Here is a 25,312-nt window from a genome sequence, read left to right on the forward strand (position 1 = left end):
CAAAGAGTTTGCTAACGAGAATAAAATGCACAGCATAAGCTGATCAAGTCTGTATTTAAAAAGTGCTATGAGCTGATTTTTATCCATAGTACTTGATACTTTATTGATAGTACTTATCACTTAATTTCAAATGTCTTATAAAATATGTTAATACTTTAAGAAGCACTTTAACCATAACAAGCCTATACTTAATGCCTTGTCAAAGAATTATAAACATTTTAATTTGACAACACATGAAGTAGATGAAGCAAAAGGGACCATATTACGGCTTGTTTTAAAGTGCCTTGTTCAGAGGGTTGGGGCTTCCCTGGTGGCTCTGTGATAAAGAATCTACCTGCAACGCAGATGCCGGTTTGATCCCTGGGTCAGGAAGATCTCCTGCAGAAGGAAATGGCAGCCCCCTCCAGTATTTTTACCTGGGAAATCCCATGGACAGAGGAGCCCAGCGCGCTACAGCCCATGGGGTTGCAAGAGTAGGACATGACTTAGCACACACACACATTCAGAGGGCTGAGATAAATCTCACACCATACCTAATGCTCGTTTTAACCAGAGTGCTTAAGAAAAACAGAGAAGGAAAAAAGGAATACAACTTAGCTGAAGTATTCATTTTTATAAAAATGTGTTTTATTTTAAAACAAGTCTATAAAAGTAGAAATCACATACAAAAATACAGATTACTCTGACGTGTTAGCAAAATAGCTTATGGCTGGACTTGAGTTTGGAAGTACTGTATGTGTGAGGGCATCCGGAAATCAGAGGCCGACCGGATCCTCCCTCCAGCCCGTGTCACTAATCTGTAAACAATAATTTCAAGTAGTATGTAGCACTTTTAAACTACTACAAAACTGAAACCTAATCATTTCCTGTGTAACACTACTTTATAAAAATGTTCTTCCTTAGGTTTGAGCAGATAAGGGCACTTCATACCATTGTTTCTAACATTTGAAAAATCTGATTTTTTAAAAAAGCAATGTTAATAGAAATGATGAGTTTGGGGTTTTTGCTCCATTTTGAATATATGGGAAGGTCATCGATTTAAACGAGAAATTAGTGTTTTGTGTTTGTGTGTGTGTGTGTATGTGTTTTAAGTAGAATTTAGTCCTTTTTCTTCTATGTATCATTAAAAAAAAAAATTCACTGATGCTATCAAAAGGTTCAGCACCCAAGTCTTAACTTTTACACATGTGCCGGCTGTGCTTATTGCTCTGAAACTGCACGGAACATACACCTTCTTCTAGTGGATATTCCTAATTGAAAGGAACATGCAGTTCTTAGGGAACTCCAGGTCCAGAACTTTATAAAACGGGTTGCTAGAGACAATCATTGTGGGAGGCCATTAAAATAAAATAAAGACAATTTAAAATACTTGATTCCAGAATAAAAATAGCTTTGAGAACCTTAGCGAAAAGGAAAACGGCAGGCATCTGCGGTTCAGGATTCCATCCAACATTTCAAGAATCAAAGAATGACTGGTTCCTACCTCTCTAAAACAAAGTAAGTCATTTTAAAAGCTAAAGAACCCATGTTAACATAATTTGATCATAACGTCAGAAGTCCACAATTCAATTTCCTCAGCTAATTCAGAACACTGCAAACACAGTACATAAAGAAAATAAAAAGTATTAGTCGCTCAGTCGTGTCTGACTTTTTGCGACCCCATGGACTGTAACCCCCCAGGCTCCTCTGTCCATGGGATTCTGTAGGCAAAAATACTGGAGTGGGTTGCCATTTCCTCCTCCAGGTGACCTTCCCAACTGTACATAAAGGAGAAGTCATTAATGTACACTAGAGGATACCCCAGGTTAACCTGTTATAGAAAACTGCCTCTTGAGTCTTTGAATTCTACACAGATTCTACACCTCTGGTTGGCCGATTGTTTGTTTATTTAGATTTTAAGGTGAATGACCTGGGCTATTTGTTTCCATCAACCTGATTACGAATCTAAAGGCACCATTGAAACGTCTATTTTTCTTGCTATCCTCAGAAGAGACTGCTTCACATCTACTCTATGATTCTCATTCTGTTCAGCTTACAATACAAATAGCTTATTATTTTTTGCAACCTATGTCTTATAATAAAGCAGTGCTGAAAAATTAAATAGAAGAAAGTTCAGCTGCCATATAGGCTACACAAATGATTTGCTGGTGGTGATTTTTAAGCTTGATTCTAAATAGATTTATGAAGCATGGCCTTGGAAGATGTGGTTCAAATTTTGCTATTTAAGGTATCTTGAAATTATAGGCTCACTCTCCCTAAAATTTCAAAAAGCATAGAGCTTAGGCTCTTAAGAGTATAGCAGTGATAAAAGCTTTTATAGTCATCTCTAAAAAGCAACACTTCATAGTTTTCTCTCTCCAATGGTTCTCTAATATACTTGTAGAAGGAAGGTAACAGAAAACGAAGAATAAAAATAGCTGAGTTCTCCACAATTGGGCTTCCTTCTTACTTTCCCTGTTCAAAGAAAAGAGGAGACACCATCTTGCAATAGAGGCTTCACAGACAACTGGGCTTCTCCAGTGACAGTCGGCATTTGATGCCCCATATCTCTTGGTTCTTCTTGTTGCCAATGGTCGGCCTGGCGATGGTGGTGAAATGGGAGCAATTAATCTGTAGATGAGGGAGGGCTTCCTTTAACAGTTGAAGGGTACCGTCTGGCACGATTCCAAAGACTTGTAGTGTTTTTAATGTGGGAATATCTCCAAGTTCACTGGAAAGGAAGAGAGAGACTTTCAGAGTAGCAGTATCTATGGTAACTGTGCCATTAGAATTACATGATCCAATTTTTACACACTGTATCATATTTTATACAATACAAACTGAAGACATAATTTGCAATCAATGATTCGAGGAAATAGCAAAGGTGAATCCACAAAGCACAGGCCACAGCTTGGGCAATATGGCCTTAGGAAACACATAAGTGTATTTCGTTGAATTTCTAATAACCAAAAAAATCCTAGGTTTATTTAAAATCCAAACACATTTTCTTTCTTTCTCCATTCCTGGTTTATACTCTTCCCCCCACCCCCATTCTTGGTTTATACTGAAAAATGTCACCGTGTTGGGAGGGGAAGCCAGCAAGCTAGTGATAGTAAAAGTAAATGTTTTACTATGGCATAAGCTGGAGTCACGAAAGGTTACATGCAACTTAAGGATATGGACTTGATCTTTATTTGAACAAGGCCTGCCCTCTTGAAAGGAGATGTGAGCAGAGTCAGTAATTTCCAAGTAATGGTTAATAGTCAACAAGTGCATTACATATGATGAAACCTAACGGTGACTTCATGATACTATTTTAAGGTCGTGTGTCAGGTGCAGACAGACACAATAGACATTTGACTTCACTACATATTTCCTTTTTTTCTTTCTGTCACATGGAAGCCAGTCATCTTCCTAGGTATTTCACATTAAGTGAAACCTAACTATGTCAACAGTGAAATTCTGGTCCACAAAAAAGGGAACCTGTTTTCCCAAAGCAAATATGTTTTGGTAATGATTCTTTTTTCTTAACCTAGGTCTACAGGCTTAGAAATTCATCTCTCTGATCTATATTTACTCCAGGTTGGGACACACAGTCCAAAGTCTCAGGAAAGGGAATATTTAGTTTGGAGTTTCAACAAAATCCCACAGCAGATCAATGAGAACATCAATTCCCTAGAATCAGAAGCATCCTTTATATTTTCATACTGCTAATAATTACCTAAAAAATAAACTTTCCTTATAGTAACTGTCAGCTTGTAATCTTTCCTCCTTTTAGCTTAGTGTATATACCAATGACCAAGGCATCCTCATAAAGCCTAGCTCAGATTAAGTCTTTCCCCTGTTTGAAATCGCGGATGCCTCCCTCATGTCTACACAACTCAAACCATCTACTGGCCGACCTTCCATGCTAATCCCGCTCTTCCACTCTTCCCACTCCCCATCTAAGTGTATTTATTCTACATTTAGGAGAGTTTTAAACACCACAGATGTTAAGATATACTGGTTAAATACAAGAGGAAGGGTAATTTAGAAAATAAAAGTACTAACCAAATGAAATAAACATGCTTGGTGTTCCTAAGGGGACAATAAGATCTAGATGTAAAAGAAAAGCAGTAAGAACAAATTGCTGTTGTTCATAAAGTAAGCTAATCTCTGAAATGCAAACAAGAGTATAAGGAGAAGTCAGCATACACAGATGTTTATACTTATCATCACTGAAGATGATAGCAATCTGGCCCAATCTTAAATTTCTCTTACATAAAATCTGACTATATGAGAACTTTGTAATATCCATGAGAATCCAGATTCTGGGATCTCCAGATTAGCCAAGTTGTAAGACATTCTGCAGTCGAGAGTATTTAAAAGAAGAAACTAGAGGTGGGAGTGAAGAGGGATGGCAGACGACATCTGCCATCAGAACAAAGGAAATGTTCTTGCAACAGCACTTTGTAAGAGCCTTGGTGAGGAAGGAAATTATACTAGACACTTAGAAGACACTCAGGTGTTACACATCAGAAAGGAGTGAGCAGACTATGATGAGATGGTGGATGAATGATCATTCCCTAGCCAAAAACACCAGGAAGTCTTTAAAATTTTAAGGAGAACCCCCATCCCCCAAAAACAAGACTCTAGTACGTGTACCACCTACAACACAGCAGAGAACGTGCCCAAGTATCTCTTTGAAACTTCAGTGGAAGAGACTGAAAAGTAAACTCAGGGAGAGTAAATAGAAATGAATAGCTTGAGAGCCATTATTTCTAACTTAAGGATAAAATGACACTGATGTCTTAAGTGTCTCTATTTAGTTTTAGTAAACAAAAGGTATTTATAAACTGTTTCACCAGCTTCGCTCCTTTGGTGTTCACTGTTCAGTTGCTAAGTTGTGTTCCACTCTTTGAGACCCCATAAGCCTGGAAGCACGCCAGGCTTCCCTGTCCTTCACTGTCTCCCAGAGTCTGCTCAAACTCATGTCAGTCACTGAGTCAGGTGATACCATCCAACCATCTCCTTCTCTGTCGCCCCTTTCTCCTCCTCCCCCAGTCTTTCCCAGCATCAGGGTCTTTTCCAGTGAGTTGACCCTTCGCATCGGGTGACCGAAGTATTGGAGTTTCAGCTTCGGCATAAGTCCTTCCAATATTCAGGGTTGATTTCCTTTAGGACTGACTGGTTTGATCTCCTTGCTGTCCAAGGACTCTCAAGAGTCTTCTCCAGCACCACAGTTCAAAAGCATCAATTCTTTGGTGCTCAGCTTTCTTTATGGTCCAACTCTCACACCCATACATGACTACTGGAAAAACCATAGCTTTGACTAGACGGACCTTTGTTGGCAAAGTGATGTCTCTGCTTTTTAATACTGTCTAGGTTTGTCGTAGCTTTTCTTCTAAGGAGCAAGCGTTTTTTAATTTCATGGCTGCAGTCACCATCCGCAGTGATTTTGGGGCCCAAGAAAATAAAATCTGTCACTGTTTTCATCTTTTCCCCATCTATTTGCCATGAAGTGATGGGACTGGAGGCCATGATCTTTGTTTTTTTGAATGTTGAGTTTTAAGCCAGCTTTTACACTCTCCTCTTTCACCCTCATTGGAGGCTCTTCTGTTCCTCTCCACTTTCTGCCATTACGGAGGTATCATCTGCATATTTACTGTTGATATTTCTCCCAGCAATCTTACTCTCCTTATAAAACCTTAAATTCCTCAACTTACAAATTCTCCTGCAAGTATTATTATTTATTTAGTTTCTCTTAATCTCAGATTACTATCTCCAGCTTCAGTTTTTTCCATTAATGAGAAATATAAGAGGAAATCAGACCAATTAATAAGGAAGGGTATAAATACAGGGAGGGTGTGTCCTGAGGATAAAAAATCTAGTATCCCAAGTATTTCAAAGCATTATCATTACAAAAGAAAGACACTCAAATTTTATGTTCCCACTTCTGAGATAAGAAATGAAAATTTTTTAGCATAAATAGCTTTCTGGAAACTATTTTTGAAGATCCTAGAATTCTTACTGTGCATTTCATATACATTTTACCTGGAGAAATGTTTAAGGATAGGGTACCAGCAAACTCATCTTAATGAATTCACAAGGTAACCTGTATACCATTCATTTTATGTCTTAAGAAACATACTCTTTTACCTTAAGGTTCAAGGACAGCATGTTTCTTCTGTCTGCTCTCACTTTATTCTGATGGTCTGACTTGTTACTAAACTGATTCCTCTGTTTCCCTTATTTCAAGATAATATTTAGACAAATCGGTTCCAGTGCAGTAAGGATTTGCACCTAGGTCTGTGACTTCAGACCCATGCTCTGGCCCATCAAGTCACATTGCCTGCAGATGACTGTGCAAGGATTATCATCCCACTGGATATAAATATAAAAATATGAAGGCTCACAGCCTCCCCTTAGCCTCTACTCAAGTGAATAGGTATTTCCTGCCTAACTTCTTATTCTTTGGAGAGAAAGAACAAAAGTAAGCCACATAAATAGATTCTCTTGAGAAAAGCAAGCAGAAAAGAATGATCAGTGTACTCCCAAGGGCGCTGCACAGACAATGCAGCTAAAGCTCAAATGGCAAGGGTGGGAAATAACTGTCAACAGAGAAACCTTTTCGGGTAGACACTCCAGGCTCCTAGCAGTTCTGGATGCTAGAAAATTCAAGTGGCAGGAGATTTTAACAAAAGTTGCATGTATATGAATTTAAGCCCCAATATCTGAGAGCCCTGGAACTAAATACTGGCATCCCTGCTGGGCAGTGCTTTTCCAAATGAGACACCAGCTCAGACCCAGAGCCCTAAGGATTAATTACAGTGCTTTATTAAAGATGTAATTACTGGATTCCCTAATTCTATGAGTTAACTCTATATAGCTGAAGTGTCTGATTTATTCATTCTTTTTAATTCTTTTTCTTTAAATTGCAATATAGTTGATTTTTAATGTTGTGTTAGTTTTTGGTGTACAGCAAACTGATTCAGCAATATATACATGTGTATGTACATACACACACACATATTTAATTTTCAGATTCTTTTCCATTACAGGTTATAAGAAACTGAATATAGTTCCCTGTGGTATACAGTAAGTCCTTGTTGTTGATTTATTTTATATATAGTAGTGTATATCTGTTAATCTTAAACTCCTAATTTATCCCTCTCCCTCCACCCTTTCCCCTTTGATAGCCATAAGCTTATTTTCAATGTCTGTGAGTCTGCTCCTATTCTGTAGATAAGTTCAGTTGTATTATTTTTTTAGATCCTACATACATGTGATATGATATTTGTCTTTCTCTGTCTGATTTACTTTACTTAGTATGATAATCGCTATGTCTGTCCATATTGCTGCAAATGGCACGATTTCATTCTTTTTCATGGCTGAGTAATATTCCATTGTATATATGTACCACATCTTCTTTATCCATTCATCTGCTGATGGACATTTAAGTCACTTCCATGTCCTGGCTACTGTAAATAGTGCAGCTATAATCATTAATTCTTTTTTTCTTTTTTGTTCCAAACCTTAACCTTTTTATTTTGTATTGGGGCATAGCTGATTAACAATATTGTGGTATAATTGTTTCAGGCAAACAGCAAAGGGACTCAGCCACACATATACATGTATCCATTCTCCCCCAAACCCTCCTGCCATCCAGCCTGGCAGTAACAATGAGCAGAGTTCCACGTGCTACACAAAAGGTCCTTACTGGTTATTCATTTTAAACATAGCAGTGCGCAAATGACCTTCCCAAAGTCCCTAACTATCCCTTACCCCAGGCACCCTTAAGTTCGTTTTCTGTATTCATTAATGCTTGAAACTAACTTACAAGACCCAAACTAGTCATTTGAGGACTACATAAATTCTGTGCTCAAATTCACCACCTTTCTTTGGTAGCAATCAGCTTGATTACCTTCATGTGGATAATAGCTTAAACAAGGTCAGCAGCCTCATTTAGGGGATGAGGAAGAAGGGCACCAGGCCAAATCTAAGATACTGACTTCCTGTGGTTTTTAATAAAATTGCTATATACTTATATTTTATACAAGGAAGAACTCTGCAACCCTTTGAGATATAGGAAAACTTCTTAAAGCTAAAGAGATGATATTCCCAGGATGACTTGGGTATAGCACTTCTTGAAAGCAAGATGGATCTGGTTCCTCTTTTGTTAGCATTGCTTTGATTTTGTGGAAGTTGCTGAGCAGTACAAAATCAACCCCTAAATGAGCTATCAGATTAAATAGACTATTCTGCACGTGTCCAGGAGACCTAGGAAGTACATCCAGTTCAGTCAGTAACTCACTATTTTCAGCTTTGGGTAAGTTACTTCCCTCTTTTGGATCTTAATCTCCCTTCTTCTCAAAGAGAACACCACTCTTACAATATTTACTACTTAAATATTTTTATTTTTCCCCATTCCTTGGCCATCTGGGACAGACACCACTAGAAGACTGTAGAACTTTTCCTCTAAGCTCAGATAAAGGTTTTTGGACTTAACTAGTTGATTGAAAAATTTCAGAAACACATATACACATGGTTTGCCTCCTCCCATTATACTTTGAGCTTCCTGGGACTAAAGGCTGTCTTCTGCTTTTGTAAGTTCTCCGCAAGTACTAGTACAGTATTCTAATATTTAGACCAGTTCACAGCCAAATAAATGTTTAGTGAACTACCTCAATCAACTCAATTTTACCAGATGTTTTAAGCCAAACATTTTGCCTTGGTTGTTCTATTTTGCTAGTCCTTCCTAACTAGTTTGTGATACATTAATTTGATGTTTAAGCTTTAAACATCTGCTGTTAATGGATTTTAACACCAAGTGACATCTCTTCTGGCCCCTGCCCTCTGTTCATTTTAAGAAACAAGAGTATTGGGACTTCCCTGGTGGGCCAGTGGTTAAGAATCCGCCTTGCAATGCAGGAGACACAGGTTCGATCCCTGGTCGGAGAACTAAGGTCGCACATGCCTCGGGGCCAACCAAGCCTTCGAGGCAACTTCTGAAGCCCACCCTCAATCCGCGCACCACAATGAAAGATCCTGCATGCTGAAAGTAAGATCAATGCCGCAACTAAGACCAGAGGCTGCTGAATTTGAAAAAAAAAAAGAAAAGAGTACTCACAGTAAAGTTTCAGGTATTATGTCATAGCACCGACTGAGTGAAAGGTGTTGGAGGTAGTTGAGTTGGTAAAATTCTGGAAAGCAGTCATTTTTCAGCATGACACTATCGCTGTAACAGAAGAAAAAATTAAAAAGCTATCCATTAATCCCAGATGAAGAAGATAGGAACAGCTTATCATTCAGTTCCTTCAATTCAACATATTAAGACTCTTTCCTCATTCAATAAAAAATCATGAATTTTCATTAAAATTTTTTTTGTTTTAAAATAAATAAAAACATACCTTAAGTCTAGGTGGACAAGATTGCGACATCTTCCAACTAAGGTAGAGACATCTAGCAGACAAAAAAAAAAAGATGGTCACCATCAAATGAGGAATCACACAAGGATACTTGCTGTCCATACATTTCATATTGTGCTGGAAATTCAGAGTAGTGCAATTAGAGTCATTCACTATTAGAAAAAAAAAAAATCATCATCTTGCCATGTAAGACTTTCTACCCAGGAAACACAAGAAATCATCTGAAAAACGACTAGAAATAGTAAGAGAACTAACTGTGTAAAATGACTGGATAAGAAACTCCATAGCTTATCTATGTGCCAGCAATCACTGGATGGAAAGAGGGGGGGAAAGTCCTGTTCACAATAGCAAAAAACAAAATCAAACAGCGCACTATATAAACAAATATCAAAAAGTAGCACTCCAAACCAGTGGAGGAAAATCATGGATTATTAAAAAATAATATGGCTACTACAACTAGAGAAAATTTACTTCGACTCAAATAATATATCCAAATTAATTCCACATGTTATTAAAAACTTACAAATGCAAAAATGAATAATTATTCATTGGATCTTCATATCAATGAGGAGTTTCTAAACATAAAAGAAAACAAAAAGGAGACAATGATAATTTACAACAAAAATCTTTAAAAACTCTAACATGTTAAAACAAAACAGAACACAAACAGAAATAAAGTGGTATCAGAAAACTGGGAATAAATGTTTCCAGTAGAGTTAATGTTCTTATTATATTAACAGTATAAAAAAATAGTATATTAAGAGTATAACAAAATAGAATGATACTGCATAAAATATAGACATAATAAAAATGGAGCAAGAAATGCAAAATAAAATATTTTTTTTGGTGCTATCACATGAAAAACAAATCCTATTACAATACCCAGAACTGATGAAATATCATAAAGCAGGTGCCCCTACACTAAAAGTGGGTATTTAATTTTATGCAGCCTTTCAGAAGACCTCATTTTTTGAGGGTGAACTGATCTTTCTTTTAAAAAAAAAAAGCTTTCAGGGCTTAACACACTTTGCTCTTTGGCTCAGTAATTCCACTTTTAGAAAAGTAATTAGAGATCGCAGGTGATACGAGTGGTAAAGAACCTGCCTGCCAATGCAGGAGACAAGAAACACAAGTCGATCCCCGGGTCGGGAAGATCCCCTGGAGGAGGGCAAAGCAACCCACCCCAGTATTCTTGCCTGGAGAATCCCAAGGACCCTACAGTCCATAGGGTCGCAAAGAGTCAGACATGAATGAAGCAACTTAGCACGCATGCTTACATGCACTATGATATTCACTGTAGTGACAGTTATAAAGGCCCCTCTCCCCAACAGGTCGACCTTCATCCATTCTATGGAACACAATGCTGATAATAGCCATTAAAAAGCTACTTAATAACATTTTACAAAGTGAAAAAATAACTCAGGATACACTGTATACTGAAAACAAAATACATATAATGCATGATAATCTCAATTTAAACACACAAACATATATTTACACACAAACTTACACATAGAAAGAAAGGGGGTTGGGGGTTGGAAGGCTGGAAGAAAATACACCCAAATGTTAAGTGCAGTTACCAAGGGCAGTGGGATCACAAATACCTTTTCAGAATTTGGAACAAAGTCGATACTTCGCAATCAGAAAACATATTAGTGAGTGTTATTTACTTTAAAAAATAGGCAAATCTTATTAATGTTTGAGGGTTTCTTTTTTCTTCTCACAGCTGCATCTCCAGCCACATCCCCTTGTCTAAATCCTGCCTCCTCAACACACTCACTGGGCTATGTGATGAGCATCTCACATTTATGCCTAAACCAAATGCCTGATTTCTCCCCTCAATCTGCGCCTTCCCCCAAAGTCTTTCCCGTCTTAGTAAGTGTGAACTTCATCGATTGCTGGGGCCAAAACCCTCGGAGTTGTACTCAAACTGTTTCCTCACATCCCACACCCCATCTGTTACCCAGTCCTGTCGGGTTAGCTTTCAAAATGCGTCTGAAATCAATCACTTCTTACTTCAAGTGTGACCACTAAGTCTCCAGCGGCCTTTCCCCAGCATAGCTCCGCATGGGGACTTTTCAAAGGTGAGTCGGATCATTTCATTCCTGTTTGAGATACTTCAATGGCTTCCCATCTTACCCAGGAAAACAAGGGAAACAGAGCTTCTGCCTTGGCCAAGAAAGCCCCCGGCTATCTCATCTCCTCACACTGGGCTCCTCGCTCCCTCTCCCACACTGGCTTCCATACTGAGAGGAAACAAAAATCCCAAACATTAATGAAGTTTGTCTATTTTAAAAAGTAAATAACATTTATTGATTCATTTTCTGATTATAAAGTAGCATATGTGGCTTTCCTCTAAAGGCACTTATTGGTCCTTAGTTCTAGAATGTTCTTTCCTTACGTATCTACATATCACTCCTTCAGGTCTATGGTTAAATCTTACTTCCTCAGGGAGCTCTTCTCTTTGGCCATTCCATCTGAAAACAGCCCCCTTCCTGCTACACTCTACCTGAGTACCCTGCTTTAAACTTTTCCTCCTTGTGTTTTCACTTCCTTTCATCATATTTACTTCCTTGTTGATTGTCTGGATTCCCCACCAGAATGGAAGCTTCACAAGGGTGACTTTCTCTGTTTTGTTCAAGGCCACATGTCCCAAGTTTAGAACTGGATTTTGTGCATTATAGGGGCTCAACAGACATTTGTCTCATGAGTCACTAAAAAAACGAAGAACTGCACAATGTAATTTTGAGTGACCCATCATTTTGCTAGCCAACCACAAAATCCACAATCAGATACAATCTTCCTTTGCCACCACCTGGGAAAGAATTAAACCTTGGGGGATGAAACTGGTTAGTCTCTGTCTCCAGCCCTTGTTTAAGTCCCGTCTTTCTTTGGTGGGTAGAGTTAGGAACCAGATTGCCAAGACTTAGGCAAGAGTTAGGAACCAGACTGCCAAGATTCCTCTTTACCGTCTCCTTCATTTCACTTGAGTTAGAAGGGATCTAGAAACTACCTAATATAACTTGTCATTTTAGAAGAGAGACATTTTTCGCTAGAGAAGTCCAAGTAAATCTAAGACCCAAAGCTAGGTCCTCCAAACCTCATCCCGTGCTCATCCACTGTTCCACAGAGAGGTAGTGATGGGTGAGGAATATAAACACTGAGAGCCAACAATTACTGCGCTCTCACTATGTGCCGAGAATGACTAAATGTCTTGTACATGTAGTACGCCATTTATTGCTTACTCTAATGCTAAGAGGTAAGGTACTACTATTAACTCCATTTTATTGAGAAATGGAGGAACAGCAAGGTTAAGCAAATTGCTCAAGGCTACCCAGTGAATGACAGAGCTTAAATCCAGATGGTCTGCCCCTGGTCTTGGAGGTAAGACACAAAATTTGTATTGTCTTCTACACAGTGAAATAGCGTGTGCCCTTGTTAAAAAGATATCCATTTAAAAAGGCTTGACTTCCCATTGTACACTTAAGGAAACTAACACTTCAACTCCTACTCTGCGTCCTATCCTCGCCCTGAATGTGTCTAGCAAGTGGGATTTTACCACCTATCATTCTTGCCAAAACTTAGTAGAAAGGTGATTTGTTCTTTTTCAGAGGAACCCAGAAAAGAGTTTTAAGCCAAACGTGGAAACAATTTACAGTAGTTTGCCTACAGCTGAGTTTCTCGACCTTACACACAGAACCTCAGTTCATTACAGAAAAACTCTGAATAAAGAAGTGAGAAGTTCAGGTATGGGCAGAAGTGTACACAAGGCACTGTCTTCTCTAGGGAATGAAGGGGGAAGAACCACGGGTGGGATTCAATGTGAAGAGGATGCTCCCTGGTGGGAAGTTAAAGTCCTTGGAAGGCAACTTGGCAAGAACTATCCAAAGCTTGATAATGAAGCCTAATCCTTGGCCTGGCAACTCCACTTAGAAATGCACTCAACAGTTTGCTTCTGTCCATAAGACAGTTGTTTATAAAAGGGAGAAACTGTAAAGATTCTAAACATTCGTTACAAGGAGATCAACGGAGTAAGTTGTGAATGAATCAATAAATTATTCCAAATATATCTGATGGAATATCACATAGCCACTGAAAATGACGTGTGGTGTAGCTACTGAAATAGGGTTACTTGAAATAAAACCATACCATAAAGTATTCCATACACTATGTCCCATGTTTTTTTAAAAAAAGCCACTTTTTAACAGGAAAAAAGACTAGCAAAATGTTAGTAGGATTATTGATTTCTGTGTTTTTACATGTTATAGGTATATTTGAGAATGACTATGTAATACTATAACTAGATACTTTTAAATTTTTATTTTTAATTAGAGGATAACTAATTTACAATATTGTGTTGGTTTCTACCATACATCAACATGAATCAGCCATAGGTATACATATGTCCCCTTCCTCTTGAACCTCCCTCAAACAGATTTAAAATTGTGTTTAAAGGGAAAAGATGCAGAATAGAAATACTGTGTGTGGAGGGCAGTGGTTAAGAAAGACACTACTGCTGCTTTTACAGATCTCTAGAGAAAGCCTTCATTTTGTTATCTGGGCTCAAGTACCTGCAGAGGATTCCAACCTCTGACCATCTAGGAGAATCCGCTCCTATCTTCTACAGCCTCAGATATGTGACTCACAGAGGACAGGTCACGTCCTGGAGGAGAGCTTTTCAAATACTGCTTAGATTTTAAGAAGATACACTCTGCAAATATTTGGCTCATGAGTATTTAGAGTATGTTAAACGTTATAAGAAAAACACTTAGAGGGGCTCACACCACCATCAAGACACGAGGTTAGGGCTGAGGCGTGCACTGGCTTAACGAGGCTTTGTGTAGGCCAGCCTGAGGCCACGAGGGCAAGCTATTAAAATGCTAAGTGAAATAAGTCAGGGGACTTCCCTGGTGGTCCAGTGGCTATGACTCCATGCTCCCAATGCAGGTGGCTTGGGTTTGATCCCTGGTCAGGGAACTAGATTCCACATGCCACAAGTAAGAGTTAGCACACTGCAACTAAAGATCCTGCATGCTGCAACTAAGACCTGGCCCAGCCAAATAAATAAACAAAAATAAATATTAAAAAAAGAGAGAAAAACAACTACTATATGATATCACTTATTTAGGGACTCTAAAAACTACAACAAACTAATGCGTGGCTGTGGTTTAGTCGCCAAGTTGTGTCCGACTCTTGCGACCCCATGGACTGTAGCCTGCCAGGCTCCTCTGTCCATGGGATTCTACAGGCAAGAATACTGGAATGGTTGCCATTTCCTTCTCTAGGGGATCTTTCCGACCCAGGATTCAAACCCAGGTTTCCTGCATTGCAGGCAAACTAAAGGATATAACAAAAAAGAAGCAGATTCATAGATACAGAGAACAAACTAGTGGTTATCAGTGGGGAGAAGAAACAGGAGAGAGATTAAGGCAATAGAGGGGAAGGTGATTAAGAGATACAAACTACTAAGTATAAAATAAGCTACAAGGATTGTACAACATGAGGCATACAACCAATATTTTATAATAACTTTAAGTGGAGTATAACTTTTAAAAATTGTAAATCACTCTTGTACACCTGTAACATATATTACTGTACATCAAATATAGTTTAATAATAATAAAGAAAACCCTTGCCATTTGTCCTTATCTTTGCAAATCAAGATTCCATCAATATTAGAAAATAAAACAAAGTACACATAACCGAATGCTCAGGTTTATAAAGACTTTAATTGTCACACATCACCCCTGATTTTAAATGCCTGTGTTCACCTAAAAAACCCCACTGTCCTTTTAGACTGAATTGAAAAAAGTTATAAATATGAACTTAGAGGGTTTATTACAGGGTTTTTCAACCTCAGCACTACTGACATTTAGGACCAGATTCTTTTTTGTGTGTTATTCTACTGTCCTGTGCGTTGTTCACCAGCATTCCTGGCTTCTACCCACTAGATGCCAGTGGGTAGATGCCAGTAATGCCACAGCTGTGACTATCAAAAATGTCTCAGACCTCGCCAAATGTCCTCTTGCAGGCAAAACTGTCCCCAGTTGAGAATCACTGCTTATACTAATCAAACACTACATCCCTCGATTTTTATGTTGGGTTTTACCTAAATAATTTGGTTAAATAAAAGAAGCTCTTCTACTTAAACCTAAATCCTTTTAAAGTATAAAGGTTTTCACTCATGGATTCTGGATTCAAACCCTGCCACTAACCCACTAGCTGTCTGCATTTACCTGACCCTTTTGATCAGCTAGCTGTTATGTCATCTGAAAAACAGGAATAGGAACACACACACTGCATTAAATGAGACAGTGTATGGAGGATCATGCCTAGGAGATGCTCAGGAAATCAAACCTGCTGTTATTGGTGGGGCTGCTATTGTTAAGGGCCCAACGGCACTGAGGGTCTTACCTGATCTCTGCAGGTTCTTTCGGTACCCGCTGAGATTCAGCTGGGTGATGGTCTCAGACACATGTGCAACAGCCACTTGTACATGCTTCTCAGTGAAATCATAGCACCAAGAGAGGTTCAGTTCATCCAGTCTGCACACAAGAGGGGTGACAAGGAGAGCATGAAACCATTACCCAGAGTGAATTTCCTATGAAACCCTGCCTAAAGCTGTGAACCAAGGAAATACAGGGCCATTGATTCCTTACATTTTCTGCATAGGACCTCAGCTTCTCTAAGCAGCTACATTTGCTCACCTGAAACTGCTCTCCATCTCGGTCTAGTTTGTTCCAAAAAGTTGCCAGGGTATATGAGCCAAGGGCTTAGTGAATGCTGCCCTCTTCTGGAAGAGAAGGGAAGTGCTCTCCTCGCCTGCTCATACCTCATTCCAGGACTAGGAGAAATTCTAGCTCCTATGCTTTCTTTCTCAACCACTTGGGTTGTAGGAAAACAATATGAGCTTGAGATGTTTTAAAAAACTGATAGGTTGTACCAGGAATTCCTAATAAAGAGATGCCGACATCGCAAAAATTCACTTTATCTTACGGGGCCTCTGCTAACTAAGCAAATGAGGGCTTCAAAGAGAAAGTCCAACCACTAAACTATACATCCCATTCCTGGCATTGCTGAGAAAATGTAGGGCTACCATTTTATCTCATTGGTAGCGTTCTTATCAGAGAAGGCAATGGCAACCCACTCCGGTACTCTTGCCTGGAAAATCCCATGGACGGAGGAGCCTGGTGGGCTGCAGTCCATGGGGTCACTAAGGGTCGGACACGACTGAGAGACTTCACTTTCACTTTTCACTTTCATGGATTGGAGAAGGAAATGGCAACCCACTTCAGTGTTCTTGCCTGGAGAATCCCAGGGATGGGGGAGCCTGGCGGGCTGCCATCTATGAGGTTGCACAGAGTCGGACATGTCTGAAGTGACTTACTTAGCAGCAGCAGCAGCAGCAATGTTCTTATACAAAAGCAATCTTTTGTATAAGATCATTACAGAGAAATAAATACCATGCTATTAGCCCAGAGACCAAGGGAATATTAAAAAGGACACACAGTATTGGGTATTCTGTGAATCATGTCCCCCCTCACGTATTAATTTCTGTAACTCTGTAACCTTTATATACTGACAATAGACATTAATACCTAGTATAAAAGATGTTTTTAATTGAATCACCCAGATTCATGGTGTATTCTGCAATAACAAACTTTTGACAAATAAACAGTCAAAACTGTTGTTAGGTCTACAGACTTTACAGGGGAAAAAAGCCTGACAGTATAGTTAGGTATAAACAGATACTCTTTGTACATACTGTTGATAAACACATTACCACATTTTCCTTATTTTAATAAGTTTCAGAGGAAAAAAGGGATCACAACACAAGTAATCTTTGCAAACTTCACCGATTTGGCTCCTGAGTTTGGACAGAAAGTTTGAAGGATAAAGGGTATTGAGTTCTCCAAATCAAGAGCTCAAAGAGTTAGGAATAGCTTAAAAATGTTACCTGATTCTATCCTGATGTGAAAGATAACTGTATGTTTGAAATCACAGTTCTATAATCAAATCTCAAATCTCTCCTACCTGGAACAGCTGCTCAGCAAAGTCTTCAGGGCAGATTCAGAGAATCCAGAACACCCAGAAAGATTGAGTCGCAGTAAATTTGTGTTCTGAGCAAGATTACTGGAAAAAGAGGACAAAGTTGTAACAATACTAACCAGACCCTCTTATTCAATCAACAAGAATGAAGCTAAGGGAGGCAGTTACAAGCACACAGGCCTTTGAGTCAGAAGTGAGTTTAAATTCACATCTTACCATCTAGATGACACCAAGCAGGATGCTTTGCCTTAGTTTATTCATCTGTGAAATGGCAAGATCAGTATCTTCTTGGTAGTGTTAAAATTAAGTGATATAATGTAATAAAGGCCTCAGCACAGTGCCCAGCACAGAGATTAACTACACAACACTTACCAGTACTTTTAAAATTGAAAAACAGAACCCACCAATGACCTAAACATATTTCTATTTTACCCACAATTGTAATTAGATTGTAAGTAAACTTCTACTTATAAAGTCACCAGGCTCCTTCAATTAAATGTCTCTCCAATTGCCCTCTTCTCTCCATTCCCAAATGCCTCATGTTAGCCAAACAGTGATCAAGAGCAAGAGTTCTGGAATCATACTATATGGCCAGGTTCAAATCTTGGTTTTGCTACCTAGCTACTGTGTGACCGTGGACAAGTTATTCAGCCTCTCTGTTCCTTAGTTCCCACATCTGTAAAAAGGGGAATAATAAGAACATATTTCATGGGGTTGCTATGAGGATTTACTCAGAATACCTTTAAAGAACCTAGTATCTGGCACATGGTATGTGCTCAACAAATATTAAGCAGATATTATCATTATTCTTTTCTTTTCCCCATCAAGTTTCATCATGTCTTACCTGAATGGATACAACATCATCTTAACTAATCTACTGAATAGTTTCTTTCATGTGTAATCGATCTTCTGAGATGCCCAGTGAGTTAATTTTCTAAACACTGCTTGTTCCATTCTCAGAACTATGCTTCTCTTCACCATGCTTCCCTCTTTACAGCCCACAACAAAATCCAGAGTTCTTCCAGCGTGGCAGGCACCCACGAGATGTGGTCCCTGCCGACCCCCACCTGTCACCTCCCTCCCGCACTCCATCAATTCCTGACCACTTCAGAATTCAGAGTCACAAAGGCAGCTTCACCCGGACTGCTTCCTTCGCCACATCACCTGGAGAACTCCTACCCACATACTTTCAATACTCAGCTTCAGAGTCACTTCCTCTGAGACGAGACGGCTGCCTTCTCGAAATGTAATTAGGCCTCTGTGTTGCCACATATTCACCAACGCATCCAGCAAACACAGTGCACTGTAATTATCTGTCTCTCCCTTGAATGAGGGAGCAGCCACGCCTCAATTCCTCCTTGCGTGTCTAGAACCTAGCATGAGACCCAGCAACATTTTGAGAGTTAGTACACAAACTCTGGTTGTCTAGGTGAGCAACCAAACCTCCTGAAGGAGGAACCAAGCCTCCTGGAAGGTTCTGCAGAGGCTGGAACACTGTATTGGGTATTTTCTGAGTCCACCTGCATGTGGACAGGACACCCCACATCTACTCGAGAAACAAAATCAACAAACACAAAACGAGTGCCTTTGAAACATGCTCCCAGGTGCCACTCACTCAATAATGGGATCTGAAAGTCGGAGGCCTTCCAGGCTGAGATTCTGCAACTTGGAGCAGTGAGACAGAAGGCCATGCAGGGTAGCCACATCGATCACAGAGTTCGACAGGTCCAGGTGCTGTAGACGAAAAGGGCTGAAGACAGAGGGAATAAAAAGAGGCTCTACAAGGTGGCTCACACCAGAATGTCCAGATTAGATCTGACCCCTTCTCCTCCCCACCTGGGCAGTTCACCACAAACAAGACCCTGAACACGCATTTCAAGTATTAGCTATAGTTGTAGTCATAAAATAAATTGTTACTGGCCACCTTCGTTTTTTTAAAATTCAAAAGCTTTTTTTTTTGGGGGGTGGGGTGGGGTGGGGCCAAGTCCAGACGTTGTGCCAGCACAGTCCAACTTAGAAAATGAATTAATGAGCATCAGGAGAATGAGTTGGATGTGGGTGACAAGGAGGTCACACCTACAATGACTCCTGGCAAGGGTGAGTGGGTGGATGACCAAACCAGGGAAGACCGTGGAAAGGCAAGTTGTAAACGGAGGTTAATACCAAGGTTCTTGGGATGGACATGCTAATACTAAGGTACTTGTAGGAAATTCAGCTGTGGTAGTTTTTAGGTAATTAGAAATAAGAGTTTGTTTGAAAGAGAGGGTTGGGCTAGAGATGAGGATGTGAAAGTCTTGGCATAGATGGGGGTGTACAAGACATAGCTTGTCTGAAGACAGAGTGTGGGTCGGGAGAGAAGGCAGCCAGGGACAGACCCTAGAGTAACAAAGCAAAGCGTGCACTTGAAGGAGACTGAGAAGGAAGTGCAGGAGAAGCATAAAACACCCGTGGGAGAGGAGAGTTGTCATATGACCACAGCGAGAAGGTGAAAAGGCCTCGAGTTGGGATGCGTGTTGTATCCTAGCTCTGCCGTCTTTAGCTTATTTTTCTGTTCAGTATCTATTTACTCCACTCTAGCATGAGATGACACGAAACCACACTGCAAAACTATCAGTAAGAAATACATTTTCAGAAAGTCTAAAAAACACCAACACAGAGCATCTTTTTCAGGATGTAAACTGGTTTGTGACAGGATCAGAAACCCAGAGTGACAAAATCTGAAAAGACCCCTCACATTTTTTCCTTATCAGAAACAGGCAGTGGGGGTAGAGAAATGTAAATCAAAACTACAATGAGGTATCATCTCACACTGGTCAGAATGGTCATCAAGAAATCTACAAACAGTAAATGCTGGAGAGGATGTGGAAAAAAGGGGTCCTCTCTTGCACTGTTGGTGGGAATGTAAGTTGATAAAGCCACTGTTGAGAACAGTAAGGAAAGTCCTTAAAAACTAGGAATAAAACTACCACATAGCCCAGCAATCCCACTACTGAGAAAACCATAATTCAAAAAGACACATGTACCCTAGCGTTCATTGCGGCACTATTTACGATAGCCTGAACATGGAAACAATCTAGATGTCCACCAAAAGATGAATGGATAAAGAAGTTGTGGTATATATATATACATACACACACACACACACACAATGGTCCTAAAAAGGAACAAATCAGTTCTAGTGAGGTGGATAAACCTAGAGCCTGTCATACAGAGTGAAGTAAGTCAGAAAGAGAAAACAAACATCATCTATTAACACGTATGTGCAGAATCTATAAAAATGGCACTGATGAATCTATTTGCAGGGCAGGAATAGCGATGCAGACACAGAGAACAGATTTGTGGATACAGAGGAGGATGGAGAGGGTGGGACGAATTGAGACAGTAGCGTTGAACCATACATACATCACCATATGTAAACAGATAGGCAGTGAGAAGTTGCTGTATAATACGGGAGCTCAACCCAGTGCCCTGGGACAACCTAGAGGGGTGGGATGGGATGGGGGAATGGGAGGAAGGCTCAAGAGGGAGGGGACATGTGTATACTTATCGCTGATTCATGTGCTTATATGGCAGAAACCATCAAAATATTGTAAAGCAATTATCCTCCAAATAAAAATACATTTAAAAAAAATAAGAAGAAATGGGCATTGGGGGAATAGCTTGGCTGCATGACATCTGCCGCGAGGGCTCTGCTTGGCTCCTGCCTCATAGGATACTCAGGACACCCTTAGACCCTGGGAAGAGCCCAAGAGCAGGCCTAGGCTAACACAGGAATGATGTCACTGAAACCCGTGCCGTGTTTCAACACAAAGGCCACATGGCAACATACACAACTAACGTCCCACGCTGCACAGATGACCTGTCCTAGGGCATATAGCAGGAGAGAGAGGAAAAAAAGACACTTCGATCTGTTTTCCTCCCCAAGATCTTCTGGGCACTTTTCTTTCTTACCTGAAGTGTTCAACTAACGGTTGGTCCATAAACGATCTTGGACAGCGGAAGGCAACCACCCCTCGGGACAGGAGCCGACCAACCACGTCTGGGTAGAGGTTTCTGCCTGCAAGGTCTACAGTCTGCCAGAGAGACTCATCAAACCTGGAAAAGAAGTGCTTCGTTTGGTGAGTCAGGGCACCAGTTTCTGGAGACCCTCGACACCGCTTCTAACAAGAGGACACGGCCACTCAATTGCCCTGAAGCAAATTCTAAAGGCATGTTTGTTTCTGACTATACAATTACCTATATTTTTAAGCCACTATGGAATATTTCTTTTTCCCATTATGGATAAGCTTTCATCTTCCTCTTTACATGGATTTCATAGCTAGTTCAAAGCTATCATGAGCTCTGCAATGATCTGGAACAGGAGAATAAAATTTCAGCATTCAATTCAATTCAATAACTTTAAGACTGCTCAAATCACTCAACTGATTACTGATCAAGTAGGTAGGTTCACAATGACCTTGCTTGCCATTTTTGTGAAGCACCAGCACACTACCACAAGTACCCTAAAAAACATGTAAATGTACCTAAAAGAAGGAAAGTTTGTATGACTTTATTATGAGATATGTTTAGCAAATATCCATTAGGAAAAGTCATAGTTCAGCTCCATTTACAAAACCTTAAAAGCTTAAAATAAATGCACAGAAATACAGGTATACCTATGAACTAATGTGAAGAGAAGAGGTAAAAATGTTTAGATTTGTGTTTCAAAAGCAAAAAAGCGGTAACAAATATAGTAAAAAAACATAAAGAGGTTTGAATACCCATAGATTAATTCAATTTAACACAAAAGAAAACATGAGATCAAGCCCGTGAGGGAACATTTTAAATGTTTACAAGAATTTTACTTTTTAATCCTACTTGAGATAAGCAGACCACTGGCTGGAGCTTTGAAATAATTCTGCATAAACAAATTGTCAACCTTTATTCTTAAGAAGACAGGACTGCTGTGCCTGGCATATAACAAGTGCTTAATGAATGTCAGTAATAACTTTTATGACAGTTGAGATGAAGATGAACAGAGCTGCATAGCGAACACAGCTGGTGGCAAAAGAAAATCCAAATGGCGTTTCTTGAGCAGGGATAAGTGAGTCAACCACCATGTACCTACTCTGGCATTCCAGGTGTGCCGACCTCTCTGTGGCTCTTCTAAGCAAACACAGTCAGCCCTCCCTATCCACAAGGCTTCCCAGGTGGCACAGATGATAAAGAATCCGTCTGCCAATGTAGAAGACGTGGGTTCAATCCCTGGGTGGGGAAGATTCCCTGGAGGAAGAAATGGCAACCCACTCCAGTATTCTTGCCTGGAGAATTTCATGGACAGAGGAGCCTGGTGGGCTACAGTCCATGGGGTCGCAAAGAGTTAGACACGACTGAGCAAGCACTCCCTATCCACGGGTTCCACATCCACAGATCCGCAGATCCAGAGCCAGACTGTCCTACCCCATTTTATACAAGGGACTTGAGAATCCGCAGATTTTGGCATCCACAGGGGGGTCCCAGAACCAATAACCAGTGGGTACCAAGGGATGACTGTAGCCCAGTCCTGTAAATACCTGGAGTGTCTTATTTCCAGCACACCTGTGAATGGAAGGGCAGGGGCTCCTGCGTAATCACAGTGAGAGTCCTAGACGTGTGGAGGGAGAAGAGACATAGATGGCCTTAAGCACAGAGCAAAGGTTGGCCAGAGGCTGATGAGCAGGAGAAAAGGTGAAGATGGAAAAGCCCGTCCCAGCTCACCAAGATGTCCCATGTGCAGCTCACTGTTCGCACCTGAGAAGCGTGGCCCCAAACCCAACAAAACCTGAACAATTAGCTGGGCACCACCCGAGCATCTTTATATTTCATGCTCACAGTGGCCATCATGTGACCCACCGGAAGTGACCTGCCCCATTTGGAAAACTTCTTTTCCTTGTATTCAGCAGAGCCCATGTTTATTGGATGCTGGGCCAGGCAGTGTACCAGGCGTGACAGGGATGCATGAAGGCATAGCTGGTTCTCATACACCCAGTGGGCTGGCTGTGAGTGGTGGGAAGAGAACTCGGGGCTCTGAGTGGGACCCAAGTGGGGAACCAGCCTCTGCTACTTAGGCTTTATGGGACCGGAGTGAGGTTCTGAGTCCCAGTCCCCCCATATATAAAAGGGGATGATGCTGTCTTCCCAGGTGGTGCTAGTGGTAAAGAATGCACCTGCCAATGCAGGGTTGTGCGTTTGATCCCTGGGCTGGGAAGACCCTCTAGAGGAGGAAATGGCAACCCACTCCTTTATTCCTGCCTGGAAAATTCCATGGACAGAGGAGCCTGGTAGGCTACAGTCCATGGGCTTGCAAAAAGTGAGACACAACTTGGCATACACACACACACCCCCCTCCAGTAGATTCCTCCCTTATCTGTGAAATAAGACACTGATTACTATAAAGAATAAGAAAATATCAAGTGTGCTCTGTCCTACTATATTCTTCTTGGTTTTCAGTGTCAGCAGACCCCAACGAATAAAAACCCTTCTTTTCTCCTCCTCTCCATATACTAAATGGGGTGAAAAATACTTACGCTAGATGATACCATCTCTTACAAACACTGGAAACTTTCAGGAGTTCAGGGAGGCACAGACAGGAAAAGATTCCTAAGAGCAGCTCATCTGGAAGGGAGTCCCAAGAAACACCTTGGAGGGAAAAAAAAAGAATTGTTTTCCTTTTACCATGCTTTCCCCCATCAAGTGTACTGAGCTTTTTCCTGCACTTAAAGATATACAACGTGTAGCTTAAAAAGGTGAATTTAATGCTAAATGAATTCCTCATCCTCATAATTCTTTTTCTGTTTACCCATGGTCTATGTTTCCTGAAGTGGATACTGTATACTTTCTCAGCAAAGGAGAAAAGAGAGTATCAAGAATACTTGTCATGATATTCTTCTCTTAAGCACCCACCAGCCAGTCTCAGGCTCAGAACCATACTGATGGGGGTTCAGAGGCAGTCCCAGGCCTCTCACATCTTGGACGACAATGTCTAAGATACACAATGCTTCTGGGTTGCTAAGGAACACCTCACTCCTCTTTGAAGCAGCTTCAGTGGTAGATTTATCAAGTAGTGACCTTATTTAAAAGGCAAACCAATCTTCCTCCCTCTTCTTCCAAGTTTACAGAGGGTGGGCTCAGAAGTCCATTTACCTAAAAGTGCAATACCAAAAGGCTGTTCTCATCTCTTAATTCAACACACATGTCCTGAGTGCTTAGTTTGATGCCAGGGATGGGTTAAGGTGTTGGGAGAAAGCAGGTAACACATGAGACAAAACACTTTTTCATGGAGCTTATGTTCCATTGGGGAAACAATCACATGATATTAGAAGACATGTTAAAAACTGTTCAATATTTTAAAAAAATTAAGTGATACGTTAAAATTGCTTTTACTTTGATGTATTAAAAATAAAGTTTAAACTTTAGAAAGAAAATAAAGAAAGTTTAAACTTAGAAAGTTTTAACACACAGCATACACATACATACACCCTCAACCATCAACAGCAACTTACCTCCTTGTTCTATTTTTCATGTTTGGGGTTAATAATAAATTATGATAAGGGTTGTATTCAGCTCTTTGATTAAAACAACTATTTTCATTCTATTTTGACTCAACTCTATTTGTTAGCCTACTGAAACTCGTCATTCATAGTTAAGGAGACTAAGTCTGTATTAGTAAAGATTTGGTCAAAATATCTCCTTCTACATTTCAAAATAAATGCCTAATACAAAATTCTGTAATAGTGAGTAATTGTGATGTGAATTTCACCACAATGGTGGTTCCTTTAATAACTGTCAAGTTTTATAGCTGGAGTTCCCCCCCCTAAACTTTTTAATACATTTGCTGTGTTTTCTTATATTAAAAAAAG

General features: G+C 40.1%; 1 protein-coding gene across 2 annotated transcripts in view; it reads right to left on the bottom strand.

Annotated features, from left to right (window-relative positions):
* Positions 1-73: 73 nt before the first annotated feature.
* Positions 74-25,312, bottom strand: part of SKP2 (S-phase kinase associated protein 2) — a 37,364-nt gene continuing 12,125 nt past the window's right edge. For both annotated transcript variants that reach the window (XM_043488879.1, XM_043488880.1), the window contains 8 exons: positions 23,981-24,092; positions 21,387-21,530; positions 19,051-19,185; positions 17,421-17,519; positions 15,801-15,931; positions 9,369-9,420; positions 9,089-9,196; positions 74-2,710 (listed from right to left, as the gene is read on the bottom strand). In XM_043488879.1, the coding sequence (XP_043344814.1) occupies positions 2,497-2,710; positions 9,089-9,196; positions 9,369-9,420; positions 15,801-15,931; positions 17,421-17,519; positions 19,051-19,185; positions 21,387-21,530; positions 23,981-24,092 (995 nt within the window). In that variant the 3' untranslated portion in view covers positions 74-2,496. The remainder of the gene's footprint in view (positions 2,711-9,088; positions 9,197-9,368; positions 9,421-15,800; positions 15,932-17,420; positions 17,520-19,050; positions 19,186-21,386; positions 21,531-23,980; positions 24,093-25,312) is intronic.

The sequence above is a fragment of the Cervus canadensis genome, chromosome 16, assembly GCF_019320065.1.
Source record: "Cervus canadensis isolate Bull #8, Minnesota chromosome 16, ASM1932006v1, whole genome shotgun sequence".
NCBI lineage: Eukaryota > Metazoa > Chordata > Mammalia > Artiodactyla > Cervidae > Cervus > Cervus canadensis.